The sequence below is a fragment of the Onthophagus taurus genome, chromosome 11 (assembly GCF_036711975.1).
Source record: "Onthophagus taurus isolate NC chromosome 11, IU_Otau_3.0, whole genome shotgun sequence".
NCBI lineage: Eukaryota > Metazoa > Arthropoda > Insecta > Coleoptera > Scarabaeidae > Onthophagus > Onthophagus taurus.
Genome location: NC_091976.1, coordinates 13,283,006 through 13,309,530, shown reverse-complemented (window position 1 = coordinate 13,309,530; position 26,525 = coordinate 13,283,006). Strand labels below are relative to the sequence as shown.

The 26,525-nt window shown below is 33.4% G+C and overlaps 2 protein-coding genes across 2 annotated transcripts; one reads left to right on the top strand and one right to left on the bottom strand.

Annotated features, from left to right (window-relative positions):
• Positions 1-2,343: 2,343 nt before the first annotated feature.
• Positions 2,344-18,095, bottom strand: LOC111422122 (inhibitor of Bruton tyrosine kinase). The gene is made up of 4 exons (XM_023055343.2): positions 16,879-18,095; positions 10,467-10,887; positions 4,921-6,612; positions 2,344-2,587 (listed from the first exon to the last, which is right to left on the bottom strand). Exons 1-4 carry the CDS (start codon positions 18,009-18,011, stop codon positions 2,447-2,449), a joined length of 3,387 nt encoding a protein of 1,128 aa, XP_022911111.2. The 5' UTR covers positions 18,012-18,095; the 3' UTR covers positions 2,344-2,446.
• A 392-nt stretch (positions 18,096-18,487) lies between these two features.
• Positions 18,488-19,979, top strand: LOC111422137 (syntaxin 5). The gene is made up of 3 exons (XM_023055368.2): positions 18,488-19,111; positions 19,166-19,504; positions 19,560-19,979. Exons 1-3 carry the CDS (start codon positions 18,757-18,759, stop codon positions 19,943-19,945), a joined length of 1,080 nt encoding a protein of 359 aa, XP_022911136.1. The 5' UTR covers positions 18,488-18,756; the 3' UTR covers positions 19,946-19,979.
• The last annotated feature ends 6,546 nt before the right edge of the window (positions 19,980-26,525 follow it).

Here is a 26,525-nt window from a genome sequence, read left to right as displayed (position 1 = left end):
AAATTGTTTCCGTGTAGGAAATGATTAAAAAAATTTATGGCAGAATATATTGCCAATAGTTCCTATTCCCGGAAGTTAAAAAAGGGGACTTTACCCGACTTCTATAGAACAAAGGGGTAATTCCATATGTAAAATCAAAAATTTGTAAAAAGTGTAGTTACTGGAAAGGTAAAGAAGATACTGCAGAATTTCAAGATTGGATCGAAGATCATAAAGAAATATGTGACTTAAACCATGTCGGATCTTCAGGAAAAATGGAAGTGGACTCCGTCGTAGAGATGTTTCAACGATCCGAAGAAAAACATAATTTGAAGTACTGTTTTTACGTAGGAGACGGAGGCAGCAAAACCTTCAAAGGTATTATGGACGCTCAGTCCTATGATAGTGTAATAGTAACCAAAAAAGAATGCGTCGATCACGTTCAGAAACGAATGAGCACACGGATACGAAATCTAAAAAGAAACACACGCGGATGAGGAGGCAAAGGAAAATTAAGAGGAAAATTAATTGATGAACTTTCCTTATATTATGGATTGGCTATTCGCAGAAATTGCGATTCCTTGAAGGACATGAAAAAAGAGATCTGGGCTACTTTGTATCATCAAATTTCAACAGATGAACCTCCAAAGCATGACAATTGTGCAGTTGGTGCTGACTCGTGGTGTTCCTGGTAAAAAGCGTACGCTTTGTCAGAAATCGATGAGTACACCGAGTACACTCACAAGCCAGCAATCGGCAATGATGTTTTCAACGCAGTGATACCTGTGTACGAAAAACTATCAAGGGAAGATCTTTTGACAAGATGTTTAGGGGGATATACGCAAAACAGCAATGAAAGTTACAACGCCGCGTTATGGTCTATCGCACCAAAAACTATTCATAGTGGCAAGAAAGTGGTTGACATTGCGTCTGATATAGCTGCTTGCAATTTTAATGACGGTCTTACAAGCATTATGGAAATAATGCAAGCACTGAAATTAACAATTGGAAGATCGTGCTTCGACTTTTGTCATGAGACGGATTTAAATCGCATTGCTCGCGCTGAGCGCTCCATGTTTGCTGAGGCTAAAGAAGGTCGTAGAAGCCTACTGTCAGACAGAAAAGCTGTAGAAGATGAAAATAAGCTTCAGGAAGGGCAGCCGTATGGTGCAGGAATCGCTGATTAGATGTATCTAGAAAAAATATACAATTTTTTACATTCGAAAAGTTTAATCGCGTTTTTCTGGAAACTACATTTTTCAAATCTGTGCACACGATAACTTACACATTTTTCAACGGATTTTCAAGATTTTTTTTTCAAAAGTTTGTATTATCTTATTCTAGGTAAGTACCTACGTAGCCGTTTTTCGATATGTCTCAGATTCTCTGTTTTTCAACCATTTTTATGTACGTTTTTTATCGATAAATACGACACTTCTTGTAAAATCGTCACCATTTCATCAAAAATGAATATTTTTTAAAAATCCTATGCAGTTCCCTAGTTTTTGAGTTTACTAAAGTAATCAAGTCGATTCAAGTTTTAATTATTCGACTTACGCGTTAGGAGAAATCCTGCGCACAGTTTGACCCTGCACGATTTGCAAGCCTAACATTACCGATATCTAACGGGTGCAATTTTAATAACTGTGAATAAATATGTATTTAAAACTAGAAAAGTGGCTTATTCACACCCTGCAACCCGTTTTTAGAAAACTTCTTTCGTCTGATTGCAAAAAAATTAACGCTAGCACTGTAGAGTGACAGACGCTGTACTTAATATTACATTCTGTCTATTTTTGTCTGTTTTTTTTTTGTTCTTTCTTTTTTTGTTTGATCTCGAAACGTCTAACACTTTTTTAAAAGTCTAAAGTTATACTTTTAGTTCAATATACATAGTTGATTGTGTCCACCTCAGGTACATCTTCGCATAGTATTCACCATAAATTTCTATCTGGTTTATTGCCTTATTGTTAGACACAAAGCCAAATATACATTGCTAAGGTTCCTCTAGTACTGTTTCATCTGTGAATTTCGATCTTACTTTCCATTGCTTTTGCAGTAATCTTTTTATTTTAGTCTTTTAAGTCTATCATTGCAGCACTTAATAATAAAACATTCCTTATAACATTCTAATCTTGCAAAACGATCTGTATACAGTTGTAATTCCATTTGCAAATCAATTCCCAATTATAGTTTGAATATTTATGAACAAATAAAGCACAATATTCATTAATCATATCTTGCGCTTAAACCATTATCACCTCAAATTAGTATGCCTTAAAATATCTATAAGATTTATGACAATTAATTAATTGTCACTTTGTTAAAAGGTAAAGAAATTACTTAAATTTATTAAAAAGATAATTTAGCTTTGTCAATTACTTTACTTCACAATTACTTAAAATTAAACACAATCATATATATTTTGTGAGTACAAAATCATTAAAAATGTTAAAAATTAATCATTTCATAAAACTTTATGAATTTTTGTCCAAGTTGGATGAACTCCAATGTCCTTATTACTAACCCTTTCCATTGTAATGACTTCATCAAAAACATCCGAACAGTTATAAAATTTCATCAAATCCTCAAGAGCTTTATCTTCAATCTAAAAAAACCGAATTAAATAAGATAAAACAAAAATCTTATAAACTGACCGGCAAAAAAAACCGGCCACTATAAATTAGCCAAAACTTCAAAGCTAGCTTTCTTGCGAACCGCGTATTCGATTCTGATAATTGTTTTTTTGATCGAATGGTTGATTCTTCGGTAATAATCCTGCGATAGAAATTTTCATTTAGATTTTAATTTGAGCATATACGGGCTGCAAGAATGAGAAAAACTATTTTTTCTCGAAATTTGTAATACCCTGTGGGGTGTAACTGCTACAGCAGATGGTGTTAACTGGAATCAAACGGTAGCCCAAACTTTTCTGAACATCTTGTTTTTTTATTCACTCTATTATCTCTATTACTAACGGAGATGCAGTGTTTTAAAGCGAACGACTCTAAAAACAAGACAAACAAGCATAAAAAATCTAAGCTGGCGCGCTAGGTAGCGTATGTCATTTGTTTCGAATAGTAAATTGACAGTTGTTAAAGATTTTTACAGTCTTTTAACATAGTAGCAATTCCGTTGTCAGTAACTGATGTTGCGCGTATTGTTACTTAAATTGAGGATGGCAAAAGTCAGCAATACGTTGCCCATACGTTGGGTATACCCCGAACAACAGTTCAGGATGCCTGGAACCAATATGTGGAAACAGGAAATTTCACTAGGCGGCAAGGTTTCGGTAGAAGACGAGTGACAACAGCAGTTGATGACGAGTTGATGGTGCGTGGGGTTGACGTAAGTGAAAGAACTATTCATCAAAGACTTGATAAAAGTGATCTGACTGCAAGAAGACCTGGCAAAAGACCTCGGCTGCTCCAGAGACATCGGCGAGCACGTCTTCAATTTGGGCGCGTACATATGAATTAGGGAATGGAACAATGGGGTAAGGTGCTCTTCACTGACGAGTCCCGATTTTGTATCTGGTCACCTGATGGTTGAGAATGAGTGTGGAGACGTCGTAATGAAAGGTTTGCGACCTGCACAATTTCGGAAAGAGTACCTTTCCATGGAGGTTCTATTCCCATTTTATTGGTGACGGATTCATGCTAATGCATGACAATGCGCGACCGCACGTAGCACGAATATCTTGATGAAGTAGGGTATTGAACGGATAGAGTGACTAGCGTGCAGCCTGGACCTTAACCCTATCGAATATCTTTGGGACCAACTTGAGAGACGCATTCGTCGTCGTCCTGTCCTACTGGACAACCTTCAAGAGTTACGAATTGCTTTTGAAAAAGAGTTTGCCGCAATTCCTCAAGAATCAATTACGAACCTAATCAGTTCAATGCCGCGTTGCGACTACATGAGGTTATTTTAGCTCGTTGGGGGCACACACGCTATTAATTTTCGTGTTATTATTAATTGTTACATTAAATTAAGTTTGTTTTCTTGTTTATTTGTCAACAGATGTTTACAATAATGAAGGACGTAAGTAATTCTGTAATTCTAAGAAAATGTAAGTGCTTCTGCAAAACTGTTTCGGGTGCCCAGTTTTTGTTTTCAAGGTCAGTGATTTAAGGCGCCATTTTTAACGAAGATTAAAAATCTGTATAGGCTTCATTGTAAATTCCCGACCACACCATCACAAAACCACCATCGAAACATTTGCGTTTCATAATTGTATAGTCCACAAATCTTTCATTTCAACGTCTTCATATTCGCTCATCGACCATCGGGTGATAGACAAAACCACTACTCATCCGTAAAAAGGACTTTCCTCCATTGCTCGATCTCCCAATTTACTTGTAAGCGCGCAGATATCTTGGAAACAGCCTTTGGCAGCCTTCTTGCAGCGAGACCACATCTAGCAAGTTTTCAGGGAATGGTTCTCTCACTGACATCAACAACATGCACCATTTGAAGACGACACCGTCTTCAAATTACAGCTGTCGTTATACGATTGCTTAGAACAATAAAACGGTCATCAGCTATTATTGTCACTCGTCTTGTTTTCACAGGCGATCGCTTTAAAATACTGCATCTTCGTTAGTAACAGAGATAATAGAGTGAATAAAAAAACAAAATGCTCAGAAAAGATTGGGCTACCGTTTGATTCCAGTTAACACCGTCTGCTGTAGCAGCTGCACCCCACAGGGTATTACTAATTTCGAGAAAAAAAGCTTTCCTCATTCTTGCACCTCGTATATGCTCAAATTAATATCCGAATAAAAATTTCTATCGCAGGATTATTACAGAAGAATCAACCTTTCGATCAAAAAAAGAACCATCAAAATCGAATGAGTGGTTGGCGAGTAAGCTAGCTTTGAAATTGTGGCTACATTTTAGTGGCCGGTTTTTTTTGCCGGTCAGTGTATTTAACCAAACCTGGGTATAAATTAAAGGTTTAGATATCATCCGATTAAATTTTTCTTTTTGTTGTTTCTCCTCCATAACAATCGTTTGCATATTAGCAACTTTATTTTGATTTTCTAACTCACATTTAGTTACGTCTGTTTCAAAATTAATTTTCCAAGGATTTCCAGGTGGTGAGGATGTTTTATTTTGTTGAGGACTCGTTCCAAGGATAATTTTCTTATGTTTTTGTTTAAAAGTGGGTGTTTTTTCTCCACTTAATCTTTTTGGAGTTTTATTAATAACACAAGGCGGTGAAGTTCCTAAAGTAGGAAATTCATCGAATCCCATAAAATTTCTCTCGTCCATTGACGAACTTAACTTTACAAAATTAAAATTGCCATTTTTTTCAGAAGACATTTTTTCTTGGGCTTGAGTAATCGCTTTAATCCTTGATGGAAGATGAATTTCTTTCATTTTCGGAATTACAGCTTCAATTTTAGGCGAACAACTCATTAATGAACCATCATTAATTGAATCATCTTTATAATTTTCCGAAATACTATCTTTATGCGATCTGTATCGGGTTCTATGTGATTTTGCAGTTGTTTTTGTTACTTTTGGTGTCACCTCTGTTTCATCAAAACTGCAGTTTTCAACGATAGCAAGTACTTCTTCATCGCTAGGAGCCGTACTAAACGGGGTGATAATACGATTTTGCATCGATTTAATCGAAAAACAATAATATTTTGTTAATTCCGTTAATAAATCATCATCTAAATCGTTAAGTAATTTTAAATCTAAAAAGGTTGGTAAATTTGAACAGATAAATTCCATCGTACAACGTTGTAATTCTGTTGCATTAAATGCTGCAGAAATTGCAAACATTTCAACCGCATTTTTAAAGGATAATCGATAACATAGCTCGATTTGACACAAATTATGTAAACGTTCGATTAAATATTGATCGCTTAATTGTAGTAAGTGGCATAAAGAATCTATATCAATAATTGAAATTGATTTAATTTTATCGGTGTAAATAAATTCCAAAAAAAATTCTAAAATGTTTAATGTATATGGTAAATCGATTTTTTCCAGCGGTGAATTTGTGTTCCATCTACTCGAATAAATATTTCTAAAAAACTGGACCCGAGCTATTAATATACATTTATGTGCAGATAAACTTTGTCCATTTTTTGAAATTATTTTTACATCATGTAATTCGGGAAAATCCATTCTATTAAAACTTTTATTCGGCGAATGATGGAATGTATTCATTTTTTTAGCATATTCAATTTTATTTCCGACCATAGTAAAATTAGAAAGTATTTTATCTAAATCAACAACTCCAAATTTTCTTGTTAAATCTTGCAATAATCGTACAGAGTTTTTATCACCATCGACTGTTAACAAATGATTTGGACATTCACCAGTGTGGATTAAATTACAATTTCCTGTATAAATCCATGTGAGAAGTTCTTCAAATAACTCCGGACGAATTTTTTCTAAATTATACGAATCTTTTGAGCGAGATTTAAAATCGATGATTGTCTTACTACTATTGACTAGAATGTATTTATGAGCGGGAAATTTTTGTAAACCAACATTAAAAATAACGTCATGGGTTAAATCGTCGGGATCCGATTGGATTAGAAGATTTTTTATGTCGGACATTAAAGTATCTTCAGATAAATGAGGATAATGTAAGTTTTCGTTAGGGTTGCCCTAAAAAATTATTTTAATTTAATTATTTACTAGTTTTTTTTATTCATCAAATTAGAGTAAGGCACCCAATTATTGGCACTGCATTATTTCCGTTTCATATGTATATAGTATAACATATGGTGTTAAATAACAATTATTCTTTATACTATGTCAAATAATAGTCAAAGCCAGTAGATAAATGATGATAGCCAGATGATAGTAACCAAAGATATTAAATACGCTATACAGCAGTGGTGTCCACAAATTTCTGATCAAGATCGACTTTTTATATAAATGTCTTGCCAAGATCGACCGAAGGATTTAATATATTTTTTACATTTTAAAAGTAATCTTTTTTTTCCCAGATATAGATATTTCAGATTCATGATTTTGTTGGCGATCGACTCAAAACGGCTTCGCGGTCGATCGCGATCGACATTATGGACACCACTGCTATACAGCATGTTCATAAAGCTTAGTTACTTTTGATTTTTTTCAAATAGCTTTTTCATAAGTTTTTTAAATGGAACAGCCTGTATACTGTGTGCTGGTTGAATTGCTCATCAAGTTACCTTTAATTAATGATAAGTATGTCATATATCTAACTTTATTAGTTTTCCTGATATTTAGAATTTAAAGAATAATGTGTAATAAAATATGCGTTCTTGTACTTAATATTATATTCTGCTTATTTTTCACAGTTTTTTTCTTCCTTTTATTATTTGATTAATATTTTATAATGTAAAATAATTTTGCTCCGATATACCAGATTTTAATGCGACTTGGTACTTTATGAGATTTAAAAAGATGTAATAACTGTCTAAATGAAAATAATTTTACGTAATAGAAAGTCATGAACTTTTGTATAAAACATTTTTTTGGGTTTCAAACGGTTTAGTAATTATCGACCACCGGGATACTAATAACTCATCCTGTATAATGAGAAAGAAGTTAAACTGGAAAAGATGCGGGTGGAAGCAGATAGAAGGGTGATAAGGTAAGAGGATGGACTGGAGCAAAGGAGGGACTTTGGAAGAGTATTGGACGGAATATTATATCAGAGTAGGGTACTCAACAGAAGAAATACTAAGAAGGAAGGAAGAGTCCACACTGTGGAAGGAGTTGGATGTTAAAGATAGAAGAAGATAGAAGATGTGGAAAAACAAGAACGGCGTGCTCAGGTGAAAGAGGGGAGATACAATAATAAGTATAAGATGCGGAAATAACGAGGAGAACGGGGCTTTAGTGTTAATTATATACTGAAAGTGACAATAAAGCATACTATACAAAAGATACGGGACAGCCTCCCGTATCTTCCGGATTAGAGCATTATACGGTTGAAGATACATTATTCTGAAGCGATTTTTCTAATAACATTTTGTCGAAATGTTTATAACAACCGCATGGGAACTGTTTAAAGTCGTCCAATAGCGGAATTTAATATTCACCGGTCGAGGGTGAGGCCGGTTACCTGTGTCTGACTTACGATCTGCTATTAGACGATTTTAAACAGTTCCCGTGCGGTTATTATAAGCATTTCGAAAAAATTTTATTAGAAAAATTGCTTCAGAATAATGTATCCTTCAACCGTATAATGCTCTGATCCGGAAGATACGGGACACCTGTATACAGTACACGTCATAAGAAAACCCCTCTCTCTAATTTGAAAACAACAAATAATTTAGCATGAAAAATTCTTTATCACTTTTTGTTTTTCCGCATAATGACAATTTAATTTTTTTTAATGCAATACCCTATATACATGTATTATAACATTTTCTGATAAGGAAAAAAATACGAATCGCATGATACCTCGCAAAAAATATTGGTTAATTAGTTCTTATGATATTACTTATGACGCGGACTGTATACAGGACGATTCAAAAAACCGCCGACAGACTTCTATAGTAGATAATACATGAAAAATTAAGATGAATAGTCTTAATATACATGGGGTCGTAAATGCCTCGTTGGCGAGATATAGCGGATCAAAGTTTCTTTAAAATTAAACATTATCTGCTATAAAAAGCACTTTTTAAAAAATATTGTCTACACCATTGCTCTCTACGCGTGCAAAGTGATCAATTATCTATCAATTGGTCTCTTACAAAACTTTGATCAAAGCAATAGTTTTTAAGAAAAACACATTTGTACAAAATTTGTTAATTCAATCAAAAACTGTTGCTTTAATCAAAGTTTTGTAAGAGACCAATTGATAGATAATTGATCACTTTACACGAAAATACTGCCCGTAACCCACAAAATGTAAACAAGTCTGTATTGCAAAGCAATAAACAATGTTATTATTAACAGATTCTTTTAGGCGTAAACTTTCAAAATGAGCTTTATACCCATTTTACCGTGATTAGTCGCAGGCAGATTTGCAATCACTAAATTGTACTACCTCTATTCTATAATAAATTCGCCATTATCGATTTTTATTTTTTCCAAATTAAGTGAGCCATCTTAACGTGTTTTCTCAATTTACACTCAAACAATGCTATTTTTAGTTTCTTCTCTGTAAGTTCTGTTCATGGTTTATTTTTTTTTAATTTATGATGTTTCCTATGTTTGTTTAGTAAAGATTAGAAATGATTTGTCCGACTTGTTCCCTATTACTAGACGACTTAAGCAAAGGTGCTGTATCTGAAACAATGTTCTAGTATGGGAGCACCTGTAAACAACGTCAAACTTTTCATATTACATTTCGCCGACAACCAGGTAAGAAAGGCGAGGATACATGCCGTCAGTTACATGCAGCGCAAATTAAAATTACAATGAGGAATTACAACCCGGAAAAGTCTAGATGCCGGGAGTTGGGAGTCCCAACCCGACCCAACTTGGGAGATGATTTGCCTATAGAGGACAACATTATCAAAAACGTGACATCCTATAGATACCTGGGTGTGCAAATTACAGACAAGGGGGATAGCAACGAGGAAATAATTAGTAGAATAGGTCAAGCTAATAGAGACAGAATACTGACTACTAAACAAAGTTATGGAGTCTTATGCAGAAAGACAAGGGGAGATAAAGTGAGGAATATTGATATCAGTCAACAAGTTGAAATTAACATAAACACATTAGAGACAATCGAGGTAAAGAGACTTAAATGGTACGGACGAAGTATGCGAAGGAATGTCGACAGACAGATGTCCTAAAAGAGTCATGGAATTTGTGCCACACAATAGCGCGAAACGCAGAAAATTCAAAAGATCACGAAGAGAGGATGTGACAGAGGTAATGAACTCCACGGGATTGGCGTAACCGGAAAAGATGGGAACTTGGTTGCGAGAAGCAGATTTGAACTGTAATTTAGGTCGCTTTATAAAAAAAATTTGTTTTCATTAGATTTTAGTCGAAAATGGTTGTTATTTGGCGACTGAAATCGGTCCTATGAATAAACAAATCTCTTTTATAAGTTGAGATAGTAGTTACCATTTTGAATTATAACCTAATAAAAATAGATCTTAACATATCTTATTGCAATTTAACATAATATGATTAATTCAAGTATTTTTAATTTATTGAGTCAATGTAAATTTCATCAGTACTAAAGACCTCCTCATGATTTCCAAATCAGTGTGCAAAGGTGCCAATAACTGAGTGACTTACATCTTTTTCATTTAAACAGTGCCAGCAATTTGTTTTTGACATTTTTTTCATTGTTGTTCTAATGTGAAGATGAACTATGCCATTTATGGTTGAAGCTATAATTGATATATTTATTACAGTGGCACAGTATTGTACTGACTACTGAATCATGTAGTCTAAATAAGTATTTGGTTTAACGTAAAAAGAGAGAGAATATAACAGATTAAAAGAATCATTTTTTATGACACTTTTACACCTCAAAAAACAATAAATTTACTCACCTGTATAACAGCAAAATTTACACCAATTGGATCTGAAGCTATCAATAAAGATCTATACAAATTTAATACTTTACTTAATTTAATAAAATGACATTTATCTCTATCCAAAAATTGATTAAATGCGATACTCTGTTTATTAGGAGGCAGAGGCGAATCTTTTTTACGTTGCTTTATAGTTCCAGTAAAACATTCTCCATTGTTTGTAATAAATGCAATTCCATTCACACTCAATACAAAATCGGTAACAATAATCTCTCTATTTAAAGACATGACGCATTGTGTAAGGTAAGAATCAGATTCATACCAAATCAATATTTTTCCATTCGGTGTTAATCCAGCTATTTTTAATTCGTCGGAAGTTTTATTTTCTACTGAAATGTTTAATTTTCCACCTACCGCGCATATTTTTGTTAGAGGACCTCTAAAAGAAATTTTTAAATAAAATTATGGAAAAATTCAAGAATCATCATGTGGCTTAAAAATCAACGATTTTTTTTTAATTAATGTGAAATGACCCAAAAAACACGATAAAAATAAAAAGAAAATGCGGAAAAGTGTAGAACATACCGAAAAATCACATTAAAGTTTCGATGTGACGTCACGTTTTTTGACCACAAGCAATGTTAAAAATGTATTTTCCTATTAAATCGGTCAACACCTAACCTACAAAATGTGTATTTTATAGCCACGCACAAAATCAATCTGATAAACTTAAAAGTGAACTTATTTTCACTAAACTAGGTGAGATTACAACGTATATTTTCGGATGAAACACCCTGTTTTTTTTAGGCTTTCCATGCATAACGACTATCGTTACCTGTCGTCAGATAGACTCTGTCTTAATACTAGAACTAACACTAGGCCGAAAACTATAAAAATTCGGATTTAGCCGCACGTCTCTCAAGACGGCTAAACCCAAACGATTCTTGTTGTAGATCTTGTGTTAGTTCTAGTGATACTGCAATAAAAATATGTAACATGGTGATATCTTATGCTAACTAGCGCTACCCACCATTGCCACTAGAACTAACATTACAGCTAGAAGTAGAAACATGCAGGTTTAGCCGTCTTAAGAGACGCACGGCTAAACGAAATGTTTCTAGTTATAGGTCTTGTGTTAGTTCTAGTGATACTGCAATAAAAATATGTAACATAGTGATATCTTATGCTAACTAGCGCTACCCACCATTGTCACTAGAACTAACATTACAGCTAGAAGTAGAAACATGCAGGTTTAGCCGTCTTAAGAGACGCACTGCTAAACGAAATGTTTCTAGTTCTAGGTCCAGTGTTAGTTCTAGTGCAAAACTAGAACTAACACTAGATCGAGGACTAGAAATATTCGGATTTAGCCGCACGTCTCTCAAGACGGCTTGTGTTAGTTCTAGTAATAGAGCAAAACTAGAACTAACACTACACCTAAAAAAAAGGTCTACTATCGGTGCAAAAAGTCAAGGTCCCTCATTTTAGAGATCGATGTATTCGCAACCGCTCGATAAAAAAAATTGCGACAAAGTTTATTGTAATCACTGAGCATTTCTACGTAAGATATGTTAATTTGAAAATTTTCGGATCTGCGGTTTTCTTTTTATCGCCAGTTGAATGAAAAAAGTACCCGATTTTTTACGGTACCGGCAACTTTGTCAACTTTAAAAAAATTTCAATTCTGAACAGGTAGTCTAATGTGTTCTTAATAAGGGGCATATTTTATTTTTACGATATTCCATATAGTTTCGCGGAAAATCGCGATTTAATTGGACGCCGTTATGTCGAAAACGGCTGGGTGGATTTCAACGCGTTTTTAACCAAAATGTGTATAATAATGATTACGTTTGTCAGATACTGTTATCAGTTTTTCAATGTTATGTCTCTCTAATTTAAGCAATTTAAGCGAATTATATATTAAAAAGGAACAGAAATAAGCCATGTGGGAAGAGAAGGGTTTCGTTCAATCGGAAAAGATAGTCCTGGTGTGTGTTCCAGAGACAGGACGGCACGCCTTATTTCTTTATGTAGGTAAGATAAAGGGGCGACGTACTGTCTGGAACGCACCATCTTTTCCGATTGGACGGAACCCCCCCTCCCCGTAGAGCTTATTTCTGTTTCTTTTTAGTTTATAATTCGCTTAAATCACTCTGAGAGAGACATAACTTTGAAAAACTGATAACGGTTTTCAACAAACCGTTATTCGATAAACGCAATTATTTGACATATTTTGGTCAAATCCGTGAGGAAATCCACCCAGCCGTTTTCGATATAACGGCGTCTTACTAAACCACGATTTTTCGCGAATCTGTATAGAATATCGAAAAAATAAAATATGTCTCTCATTAAGAACCCATTAGGCTATTACCTATTCAAAATTCTAATTATTGCGTACGATAGTTTTCGAGAAAAAAATCGTAAAGTTGACAAAGTTGCCGGTACCGCAAAAAATCGAGTATTTTTTTCATTTAACTCGCGATAAAAAGAAAACCGCGGATCCGAAAATTTTCAAATTAATATACATATTATGTTACGTAGAAATGTTCAATAATTACAACAAACTTTGTCGTAATTTTTTTTATCGAGCGGTTGCGAAGATATCAATCTCTAAAGTGAGGGGCCTTGACTTTTTGCACCGATAGTAGTGTTAGTTTTAGTTTTAGTGCAATAAAAATATCCAACATAGTGATGTCTCATGCTAACTAGCGCTACCTACCACTGTCACTAGAACTAACATTAGACCTAAAACTAGAAACGTTCAGGTTTAGCCGTCTTAAGAGATGCACGGCTAAACCCGAATGTTTCTGGTTCTAGGTCTAGTGTTAGTTCTACTTTTCTGTCAATAAAAATATACCACAATCTAATGCTAAATAACATTTAAAACTAGAACTAATGTTGCATAGTTTTATTGCAGTATCACTAGAACTAACACAAGACCTATTATCGGATTAAAAATTTTTGCCCCTCACTTTGAACGCGAATAACAAAAAAACTACTTCGTAGAAAAAAATCGAGACCACCTTTGTTGGACGCGAAATTTAATTCTTTATAATGTATGGTAATTTCAAATTCTTTCTCCCATTCGTATAGTAATTGTCACAGGTATAATGAAAAAATGTACGCGATTTCTAAATTCGTCCCAGACAGGACGTCGCGCCTTATTTCTTTATGAAGGTAAGATAAAGGCGCGACGTACTGTCTGCGACGCACCATCTGTTCCAATTGGGCGAAACCTTCCTCTCCCCGCATAGCTTATTTCTGTTTCTCTTTAACTTGTAATTCCATTAAATCGCTCTTAAAAAATTAGGGAGCCTTAATTTTGAAATACTGATAACGGAATCCGACAACCAGCGTTATTTGACATATTTTGGTAAAAACCGCGTTAAAATTCGCCAGGTCGTTTTCGAAATAACCGCATCCTACTAAACCGCGATTTTCCGCGAAACTATATGGAATATCGAAAAAATAAAATATGCCCCACATTAAGAACACATCGGTTTACCACCAGTTCAAATTTGAATTTTTTTCGTCAAATAGTTTTGGAGAGAAAAAATCGCAAAGCAGATAAAGTTGCTGGCACTCTCAAAAATCGGGTACTTTTTCACTTAAGGCTCCTTAACCGCTTGATGAGAATATGTTTGACAACAGCGAAACGAAAATTCAAAAAAGGATAGCATGTACTGGCAAGACATTCCCACTGTTTTCCTATTGGGTAATATGCATTTTATCAATGAAGGAATGAATAAATGGATTTATAAATAATGTATTTACAACCTGAAACAATTAAGAACGAAATCATAGAAAAATATTTTTAACTTTGGATACATTCATTCCAAACCAATTCATTCCTTTCAATTATTTCAATCAGTGGGGACGCAACAGGACTCCACACCAAAAAATAAGATTTCTTTTTCTTTGCTAGAGGAAGCTGTTCCTGAATTTGGTTATAACAATCATGGTTCGACTTAAGTTTTATGATATTTTCTACAAATTCTAACAAGTAACACTAGGGAAGTGCCATACGGCGATTTTCTTGAAAGTTGGCATACAAGTAGTGTATGGAAAAATATTCGACACGTATATCGCCATATCTGCCCGATCGCCGTTATAGAAATCACCCTTTCCGATTTTGAAGATAAGTTCGATTATTGTACGAATTATTTTTACGATTGTTACGAAATCATTTCACTACGGGTTTTTGGCGTCGCTGATAATGAATCTGATGTCCGTTTTCGAGAATTCAAAATGGCGACAGCAGTTTTTTAAAAATTGTACACCCTTGTTAAATATTGCGAAAAATGTTTAAAAATGTTAGAAATGAGGATAATTTTAAGGCGGATTTTTAAAAAAGGGTTAATATCAAAACTACCCCTACAGTAACGAATCATGGAAACTCATCACTACTCACTACAAATAGTGATGCATGTAATAATCAAATCTTTTTTATTGTTAGCGCTACCCCGGATGAACGACGTGGACGTGATAAGGTTCTCATCTCATTGGTGTGCTTTTTGAACGTAAGTCCCCTTGCCTCTCACGAATCGGGGAGCTTTTTGACCTATATTTTAAAATTAGTACAGACAGTAATGTGAAGGGTTGTCGTTTCTTACCGCAAAGAAGTGCTGCATGTATATTGATGTCAAACACCAAGCATATTTAATTATTGCAATATCATTGCAGAGTTCACATAAGTTATTGCAGTTTTTGAAACAGGAATAAAACAGAAGAAAAACCCCTAGTGATATATTTTCTCAACAATCGTAAAAATAATTCGTAAAATAATCGAACAGATCTCTAAAATCGGAAAGGGTGATTTCTACCCTTAAAACGACGATCGGGCAGGAATGACAATATACTTGTCGAATATTTTTCCATACCCTACTTGTATGCCAAGTTTCAAGAAAATCGCCGTATGGCACATCCCTAGTGTTACCTGCCCTAGAAGTCTGTCAGCGGTTTTTTGAATCACCCTGTATATAAAATAATAATAATATAAAAATACACTTTTGGTTCGTATTTACGCGCAAACCGATAATCAGAACATTCTATAGCACGCTATCAGAAAACGTAAGCTTCCTTCCCTTTCATAGTATGCAGTCGGTAGGCAAGAACTATGTCTACAAACTTGTTTTTTATGTATGTCTGCGTTTTTTTTACGTTACAAACCACTCGCCGGAGGTTCACATAGCCCACATGTTTTTTTCTTTAACTAATCATCGCTCGTGAGATCCGGAAAGCAAAATATATTCCAAAATATTAAAACTTAATGTAAAACCGTAAATTACTAATTACGGGTTTATTATTAATATTTCGTAAAAGTGCTACAAGAATAATGTTTCTATTTTATTGTTTTACATCCGGACCAAGAAGAAAAATCGTAAAAATCTTACTATTTTAAAAAATAAAGCAATATTTTTCTTCAAATTTCATTTTCCGTTCTTGCCCCGGGTTCATAACTATTATAGAAACATGACAAAGGATAAATTAATCCAATTCATTAATAAATAAGGAAGTAATTCGAAATCTACGGTGACAGTCTCGGTTAAGGAGCCTTAACTCGCATAAAAGTAAAACTGCGGACCAGAAAATTTCCAAATTAACATGTGATAAGCAGAAATGTTCACTGATTACAATAAACTTTACAACAATATTTTCCATCGAGCGGTTACGAAGATATCGATCTCTAAAGTGAGTGGCCTTGACTTTTTGCACGGATAGTAGTGCTACCTACCATTGTCACTAGAACTAACATTAGACCTAAAACTAGAAACATTCAGGTTTAGCCGTCTTAAGAGACAAACGGCTAAACCCGAATGTTTGTTACTTTTCTTTCAATAAAAATATACAATCTAATATACGCTAAATAACATTTAAAACTAGAACTAACACTAGACCTAGAAACATTCGGGTTTAGCCACACGTTTCTCAAGACGACTAAACCCGAATGATTCTAGTTTTAGGACTTGTGTTAGTTCTAGTAATAGTGTTAGTGTAAAACTAGAACTTACATTAGACCTAGAAAGTAACGGGTTTAGCTGTGCGTCTTCAGACTCTTGTGTTCAGTCTTCTGGTAGATCCGAATGTACCGTTTAAAGAGGGGGGTAGGGATCAGATATAGATTTTAGGTTATGTTTAGTTTAGAGATGATAAACAAGGACATCTTAGTCGTTGTGCGTCGAAAACCTAAAAAATACCCGTATTTCACCCGAAATCTGCGTTTTAACAGAATGTGCTGCGAGAATATGGTAGCACGGTCAATGACGTCACAAAAAGTGACGTCACGTCGAAACTTTAAAGTGATTTTTCGGTAAGGTTTACACTTTTCCGCCCTTTTTTTTTGTAATAGTTTACTTGAGTGATTTTTAAGCGACATGATGATTCTTGAATTATACCAAAATTAGAAATAAAATTTTATTAATAAACAAACCTTGTTGGAATTGTAAGGCATTTATGTTGATAAAAAATTAATACCTCCCCAGATTTTGTTAAAATCGCTGTACTAGCAATACTAGTAGTTACATCTAATAATTCAGATTTAAGTCTTATTTTTGAAATAACCTTTGGAACGGTTACATATTTTTCTGTGGAAATTTCATGTCCTAATTGTCCGCCATTTAAACCCCAAGAAAAAACCGAACTTTCTGTCCAAGCAATCGAATGATAATGACTTGTACAAACTCCTTTAATCGGAGCGTTTCTAATACTATTTAAACGCTTTGGAGATACTTGATTAACAGGTGGTGGATTTATACCAAGAACATGATGTGTATTTAACCCGCAAGACCAAACTTGTCGTTTTCCCTCACATTCGGTTAAAAACACACTATGATCTCTCGAAATGCTTGCAGAAATACAACAAATTGAACTTGAATTTTCCTGTTTATCACTGAAAATGATTCTTCCTGGTTTTAAAGCTGTTTGTTCACTGCCTAAACCCAAACGACCTCCTTGTCCATGTCCACAACTGTAGACATCACCTTTAATTGATATTGCAACACAATGAAACTTGTCTAAATAAATATTTTTTATCCCAAATTGGTGTTCTTTATGGAAAATTTCCCATATTTCCGGTACAGGGCGGGATTTCTTAGCACCAAACACATAATTAGTATCAGGGCCCCAAATATATACTTGTTCTGAACTTTTTGTAGTTGTAGATTTCTTATAAGGCCAATTCTTTACAGCATGATCAATATAACTCAACCCATCATTATCCAAGATATTATTAGTGGCTCCATTTTGTAATAAAGTAATTACCCCATGAATATTACCATAATAAATGCTTCTATGTAAGGGAGTGTAAGAAGATTCCGTATCCCTTACATTTAAATTAGATTTTCTACGAATTAACCATTGAACAACATCTTTACGACCAACAGACACAGCCATATGGAGTGAAGTTCTTCCATCATTATCTCGCACATTTTCGCAGTTATAACATATCTGGTTCATGTATGAACAAATTTGAGCATCTGTTAGGCCCCTTTTTGTTAGTAGAGCTGTTATTTTATCTCCATGTTGTTTACTTTTACAATATTCAGTACAATCACAATATTCCATAATTTATTTTGTATTTTATGTTTATCTAAACTTCTTCTTATAAATAAGATGGAAATAAAAAAATTTACGTAATGTTGTGTTATGTTTACGTTTTCACCATCTGTCAAATTGCTGTCAACAGTGTTTGAATTTCAAATATTATCAAAAATAATATTTATAAATTTAAAATTAAACGATTTTGAGGTGGTTACTAATAAATTTTTTTTTTGAAATATGAGTCATTTTAAATTTGATTAAATTATAAATTTAAAAATTGGTTATGAATCTATAGAATTTTTATTTGTCATACAAAGATGGCGCTGCTGTTAATTAATTTTTATAATTTTTACTCGATAACACTTATCAATATTAATTTAAAAAATGTAATACAATAGATACTTTTAACTTTATCTAACAAATGATACTTAATATATAAATTTTTTTAATTAAAAAATTTTGTTTCAAAAATATCTGCTGCTTTTAATTCTAGATGTCGCTCAATTTTTAATGACAGTTCTTGACGTGTACGGATGTTACTTTTAATACTCTCCTAAAAACCCTAAATCGTTAATAATTTAATTTAAACTCATGTTATTTTGAAATAATTGGTGATTAGTGTTGTACCAACAGTCTCGTGTCATAAAAAACCTTATCAATTCTTAAAGAAATAATTAAAATAGTGTTGCAATTAACACCACATATTGATGACGATTTAATGGTGTAATTAATAAGAGGGCTTCAAAGGTGAATTTCTGGATAGAATGCCATGCAAGCTAGGAGACGACGCGCCGGTTCCGAATCAGAACCGTTTATAGTGGTGGAATCTAATTCTTGGCTTCCCAAAGATACCAGTAACAGGGATGTTTCACAACGGTATTATGTAGAAGAATTCATTGACGATTTTATTGAACCAGAAGTAGTTATGACGGCACGTGACCGTACCAGTGAATTTATAAACACTATTCAGTCGTTACAAGGAAGAAATATAGCCAGGGCTGTTAGCGTTAAAGATGCCAGAAAATCCAGAATTATTCAAAGTCACACTGAGTTTATGTTGATCGCTAAAAATATTGGAAGAAATATTTCTAGTAGTTATACTAAATTGGAAAAGTTAACATTGTGTAAGTTTGTAATATTCAAAACAAAACTAAAACTAAGTAACTTTTAATTTTTAGTGGCAAAAAAGCGTTCTCTTTTTGATGATCGTACATCAGAAATTCAGGAGCTTACTTATATAATAAAAGGGGATTTGAACAGTTTAAATCAACAAATAGCTCAATTACAAGAGGTTTCAAAGAAACAAAGAAGTACAACAAATGGAAAACATTTGCAATCTCATTCAAGTAGCGTCGTTTTGGCTTTGCAATCAAAATTGGCTACAATGTCAACTGATTTTAAGCAAATTCTTGAAGTGCGCACGGAGAATTTGAGACATCAAAAGAATCGAAGGGATCAGTTTTCGCAAAGTGGGGTTTCTAGCGGATTACCACCTTCATTTAGTGCGCAAAATCCAAGTAAATAATCATAAAAAATTATTTAATTATTTAATTTTTTGTTTACTTTTTTTAGATAGTGCCTTAATGCAAGATCAAGAATCAACGATGATTAATTTGGAGAGTTCGGCTTTAATTCCAAAGAATCACATGCAGGCTGCTTTGATACGAGATGAAACTGATAATTATTTGCAAAATAGAGCTGAAACTATGCAAAATATCGAGTCGACGATAGTGGAATTAGGAGGAATTTTTCAACAATTGGCACATATGGTTAAAGAGCAAGAGGAAATGGTGGAACGAATCGACACAAATGTTCAAGACGCTGAATTAAATATAGAAGCGGCCCACGCGCAAATATTAAAATATTTTCAGTCGGTCACTTCTAATCGTTGGTTAATGATAAAAATATTTGGGGTTTTAATCTTTTTCTTTATTTTCTTTATTGTATTCATGGCGTAGTGTACAAATAAATAAAACGATTTTTAAATTCAAATTGTAGACTTTTCGTTTTTAGATCTTACATGTTAAAAATATACATTTCTTTAAAGTTTTAGTTAGTTATTCCTGTTGTATTCTCTGCCATGTTCTGGGTTATTGAAACAGTTAGAGGATTTAGAAAGTTATGTCGCAACTTAGTGGTGCGTCCTTGTTTCCAACTGAAATCTCAGTTCCATATGCCATCAGTTCAGTGTAGAACGGCAATAAAGATATATCTCACCCTCTCATCATTTTATCAAAACACATGATTGCATTCTTGATAACTGCTGATTATTTCATGAATACAGTAAACCTTCGATATAGCGAACATGCAGGGAGGAAAGCAAGTCGTTCGTTATAATGAGGTGTTCGTAATTTCGATATAACGAATTGGTAGCGATAATGGGTAGGCTCTAGAGGTAGGTTTACGTAAATATATTAGCATCGACTGTGTAATAAGTTTAATATAATAAGTACGTTATATGATAACTAGGGCACGGAACTTTTGTAACAAAACGATACGATTTCCCCCCTCCACTCGCTCTCAGCAGAAAATTTCATACAAAAGTTGTACACTAAATAAAATTCTAAAACTATTTTCTCAATAAAAAAAATATATCAAAATTTTGTTGAGATTATGTTCTTAATTATTGATCAAATCAAAAATTTTTATTAACAATATTTGTTTAGAATTACTTCAGGAACAGTCCTTGTTAATACAATTTTTTGCTAAGTTAAAATTTTAATTTCCCTCTGAATAGTATGCTATCAAAATTAATTATCTCAACAATTATTGCTTTTATTAAAAAATATTTTAAATAAAATTTGTTTCAATTTCGATTTTGAATCAATTATCTTAATAAAAAATTTGTACATCTCTATTAATTAAGCATCTAAGTATAATTTTGTATAAAAACGGAAAAATTATTATTTTGAGGTTATCTCCTTAATTATTGATTAAATCAAAAAAAATTGTTGACAAAGTTTGTTTAGAATTGTTTCAGGAACAATTTTTATTAACACAATTTTTTTCTAACTTGAAATTTTTATTTCCCACTGAACAGTATGCTGTTCTTTTAATCAAGATTTTCTGAGAACGAGTGGAGGGGGAAATCGTATCGTTTTGTTACAAAAGTTCCGTGCCCTGATGATAACAAACATTATTTTTTTGAAAATAATCACTTATTGTTTTTTGCCTCAGAATGGGCATTGTTCGTTTTAAGGTGAACGCACACATAGTCGCACGCGACGCACGAAACGAATTTTAGAATTTTTTATATGATATCTTATGTAGTACCGCACACCTATCAGCACCGTACAGCCGCATTTTAATAAAATGCTGTGGATGTACGAATTCAATATATGAATGCGTATGACGTCATCAGAATCACTACGTTCGATGCGTACAGAGCGATTCTGATAACGTCAAGTAAGTCAACTTCAACGTAAGTTGACTTTATCAAGATGAAAAGTACCCTTATTTCTCTTGTACAAAATTATGAGGAATTATATAATTTGAAACATCATAATTATAGTAATCAACAGCGACGAGATAATATTTGGGAGGAGATTGGCAACATTATGAAATTACCTGGTACGTTCATTTATTAACTGTAAACGGTAGTAGGTTTTAGTTCACCATCTTGTTTCTGACGGGAACAGAATTTGAGTATGCGATTGTATATGATAAACTAATGTTATTTTAGTTATAAACTTTTTTATTTTTGTATTTACATCTAATCTTATTTCACATAGAAAGTCAAGATCGTAATAACGCGACATTCGTCGGTAGTTTTCTGGCTTCTCTGTATATCAATGTAATTTTCCTTCTCGAACTCTTCGACGCTGCCATTCCACTGATCCAACTTCTGAACAAAAATAATCCTTGAATGTATTTCTGACTGCTAAAGCCATGGTCCTTATGTTTTCTCTAGCTCCCCTCATGTTCTTTAATCCACACATGTCACTCAGCCTTACATGATCATTTTTCGACAAGTAACATATGTCTTCTCTTAAAAAATTATGTAAAGCACATATTGCTAGGATAGTTGTTGCAGGCATATCTAGTTTATGTTCAAATAATTTAAATTTTCTTACTAATAATCCAAAAGCATTTTCTACCGTGTTTCTTGCGCGGCTTAATCGATATTTAAAAATCTTCTTTTCTTCATTTCCTTTTACATCATCTCGTGAATACGGCCTCATTAAGTATGTGCACAGTGGGAACGCTTCGTCTCCCACGATAACGTGTGGTAAATTATTTCCATCAGGTAGCGATTTTGGTGGGGGCATATTAAAGTTACCTTCTCTGAGACTTTGTCCCATATTTGAATTTTGAAATACACCTATCCCCCGATTTACACGGTATTTGTTTTACACGTTTACGCTTTTACACGGTTTTCCAAATAAGTTTTTTTTTTCTTTTTATCGCACTCTACTAAATGCTACTGTGATCGAAGACGTGCGCTGTGTACACATCTCACGGGGAATCCCGAGCTTATGTGCTGACTTAAAATATATTACATATTTTAACCTGTCAATGCATTTTATTTTTATTTCTGTGTACACCTAAAAATATTGAAAAAAATCACAACTGTTAAATAGCAAAATTATGCATTTTCTGCAAGCTTTTCGATTTACGATTTTTTAATTTTGGATTTACACGTTTTTCTCAGGAACGTATCTACCGTGTAAATCGGGGTATAGGTGTATTTGTAATATGGAATTGATAATAGAAAAACTATGGTCACAGCAATCAACTAGACATTTCGGCGGCCAAACCTATTTTTAGTTATAATTTCGTAATGCTGTAACCCATAATTTTGATTTTCTAGAACAATAACTAGAACAACCCAGAACAACAAACAAAATTTGATTTTTCCAAAAATGGAGGGCTAGTCAAAAAACCTGTTTTTTCGGTTTTCTCGCGGAGTTTTTATTTTTTCGATTTGCCGCTTTGGAACAATGTAGAACAACTCTAGAACAATCTAGAACAACAATAAAAAATTTCAAAATCAAGAAATGGGGGACTAACTTCCCGCACTCGCCTAAAGATCTGCAAACGAACCGATCTTAAAACGTATTTTATTCAGTACTAGCCAATATGTCAAGTGATGAAGAGGATCTACTTTTGTTAAATTATCTTCGTTCTCGTAAGAGAAAACAGAAATATAAGAGAAAATTTTGGGTGCATCCTTATATTCGCAAAAATATCGACAAGAGACTATTTATTGTTGCCAAAGAGCTATTAGTAGACGACTCTACATTTCAAAGCTTCTACAGAATGTCTAAAAATACATTGAACCCTTTGTGTCCCAAGAAGTCAAAAATTTTGCAACTTTGTGACAGAATTAAAACGCTGTCAAAATACACTCAGTAAAGGCTTTTGGAATCAATTTTAGCAAAATATGCAATCCCTCCATTGCAATGATGTTGCAGTAAACAAAAACTTTTATTGCCAATATAAAAATAATACATTTTTTATTACGTTAGAAAATAAGTAACACTTGCTTTAGCTATTAATACATTTGAATATTTATTTATATATGTATAAACTTACATTTTCGTATAACCTAAAAATGTCAAAAAAGATGCTAATTTAAAAATTCCTGGAAGCCGTGTTTATTCTAATTCAGGAATGAGACCTATTTTAAATTAAAGCTCAATGCTTTTTAAAATGATTTAAAATGAGTGTTTAAAACCACTGGTACTTTAAAGTACCGTCGGGACACAAAGGGTTAAAGAACTTGTGTTAATTGTAGGTCCCACCATTCAAAAATAATATACTAACATGCGTGAATGTGTTAATGCAGAAGCGAGAATTTTGATAACGCTAAGGTAAGCATAAAAACAATAATACAAGTTATATATTTAATTTTTAAAGAAAATTATTTTGGTCATTTATATTACTACTACAAGCAGGTAAACTTTCCAAATTATGAATTGTGTATTCAGCCGTGGTGTCATAAATACTGGAAAACAAAATAAGTAACCTCTTACTTGCAAATTTATTAGATTTACTTCGATACTAGAAAAATTTATGAAAAATTTTCATTTTTCTAATCTTAAATAAATTTTGTAGTTTTCGACTGAAGATGAGGTAACACCTCGAAACTAGTATCGAAGTAAATCTAATAAATTTGCAAGTAAGAGGTTACTTATTTTGTTTTTCATTAAATTTAATTACCTTGCAACATGGATAATCACAATATAAATACTGGAAGCTGAAGACGACGCAATACTAATCGGCGAGGGAGATAGATTGCTCTTGCTGCGTTAACAGTTGTTAATTATAGAAGAAGTATAGTATTACTATTACTATATTATATATATAGTATTAGTATTACTTAACTGAGGTTCAGGATTGTTTTCGTCGGTCTCTGTCACTATTTCACTTTCTTCCAGCGAAATGTTTCCGGGTTTTTCTAAATGCTGAATGTTTTTCCATTTGTCTTTACAATCTGCCGCTATAAAAACTTCACGTGTTTATAAGCAAATGTAGCGTGCTTTTCATATAATATATACAACTATTTTTTTGTTTTAAATACTGGATGTACATTTACTGCTCTATCTTTATATTTTCAAAGAGATGAACGTACCGTGGGAAGTATTGTAGAACAAACTACAAAAGCGATATGGAATGTGTTGAAGGAGCCATATATGTCGTTACCTAATACAGAAAAATGGAAACAAGTAGCAAGTAGATTTTCTGAGTTATGGCAGTTACCAAACTGTTTAGGAGCAATTAACGGTAAACATATCCGTATTCAGAAATATCCAATTTCCGGATCCACCAACGTTAATTATAAAAATTATCATTCTGTTGTTTTGTTTGGCTGTTGCTGAAGGTCTGTTCACAACAATAGAATGCGGATATGCTAGCCGAAATAGTGATGGAGGCATCTTTCGGGTTTCCACATTTGGTCGTTGGTTGGAGAACAATAATACTTTGCCATCTTCGACAAAACTTCCAAACGACGAAAGTGGGAATAAGTTCCATATTATTTTGCAGCTCATAACGCATTTCCTTTGAGACAAAATATTATGAGACCATATCCGGAAAGAAATATTAACAATAAAATGCGAATTTTCAATTAGACATAGTCGTGGAAGAAAAACAATAGAATGTGCTTTTGGAATGATGACCCAAAAATTTCAAATTTTTTGACACCTATAGAATAGAATATATATCAATAATACAATGTGCATGCGTTTTACACAATTTCATTAGAAAAAAAGATGGCACATTATACGCAGTTCCTGTAATACAGAAGAATCCGCAAAATCCGAGAAACTTGCCAGATATTGAAAATATAAATATCAATGAAACTTCCGCACCTCAAAGTCTCCGAAACTATTACTTAACTAATTATTTTTTATCACCAAATGTAGCTTTACCATGGCAATGGAATTATTGTTTATAAAATGTTAAAATGAATATACATATGAGCCGGTGAGAATGAAAGTGGCATAAGTCATAAAATTTTAAAAATTGAGTTAAGTCCGTATTTACAATCCTTAGGTATAGGTTTATTTAGAATGAAATGCGCTTTAGTCAATTTGTGTCGAAATTCACCTCTATGAGCAACACGAATATTCATTTTGTTACAATACTTGACATTTGTTGAGAATGACAACGACATAAGTCAAACATTGTTACGCAAATATTATGTTAATTACTCACAACAATTTTCAGTGATATTTCTACAATTATTGACAGATACCTAACAACGGTGTTAATACTTTTCTTTCATTAAGGATTGTACCCTATTCGTCTAGTTCGGAAGACGAAGAGGAAACGACAAAAATGGAACATTCTAATAAAACTAAAAGTAGGAAAAGAATTCGAAATCCTTCCCTACACAAACAAAACATTGCGAAGCAAGCACGAAATTTTGGGCAACGATACGTTACAAAGATGGGTAAAAAACATTTCAAGATGCTTTCTGTTCCTACAAAAGGAACTGTAATGACAAAATGACGCCAGTAGAGCGAAAGTCGTTGTTTGAAGCTTTTTGGAAAATGGGAAATTTCAAAAGACAAAATACATTTTTATGTGGTTTAGTAAGTAAAAATTCAGTGAAGCAAAGAAGGCCAAGAAAGGAAGGAGCCATTATGAGGAGTGCTTCATTTCAATATAATTTAAAACCAAACAATAATTTATCAGTTGTGGTTTCCAAGAAATATTTTCTTGGCACGTTTAACGTGTCTGAGGGAAGAGTTTCCCGAGCTTTAAGAAAAACACTCGATGGTCAGACTCCAGGAGATGACCTAAGAGGCTTAAAAGGCTGTCCTAAACGGAAAATATCAGAAGACGATAAAACTTACGTTATGCAGCATATCCAGTCATTTCCTTCATACGAGAGTCATTACACAAGGAAACACAACCCAAACAAAAAATATTTATGCCAATCATTGAGCCTGCGAAAATGTATGCGCTGTACGCCGAAAAATGCTATGAAAACCAGAGGCAGCCAGTCAAGGAACATTTTTATCGGTATATCTTCAATACGAAATTCAACTTACACTTCTATAGCCCGAAAAAGGATACATGTAAAAGGTG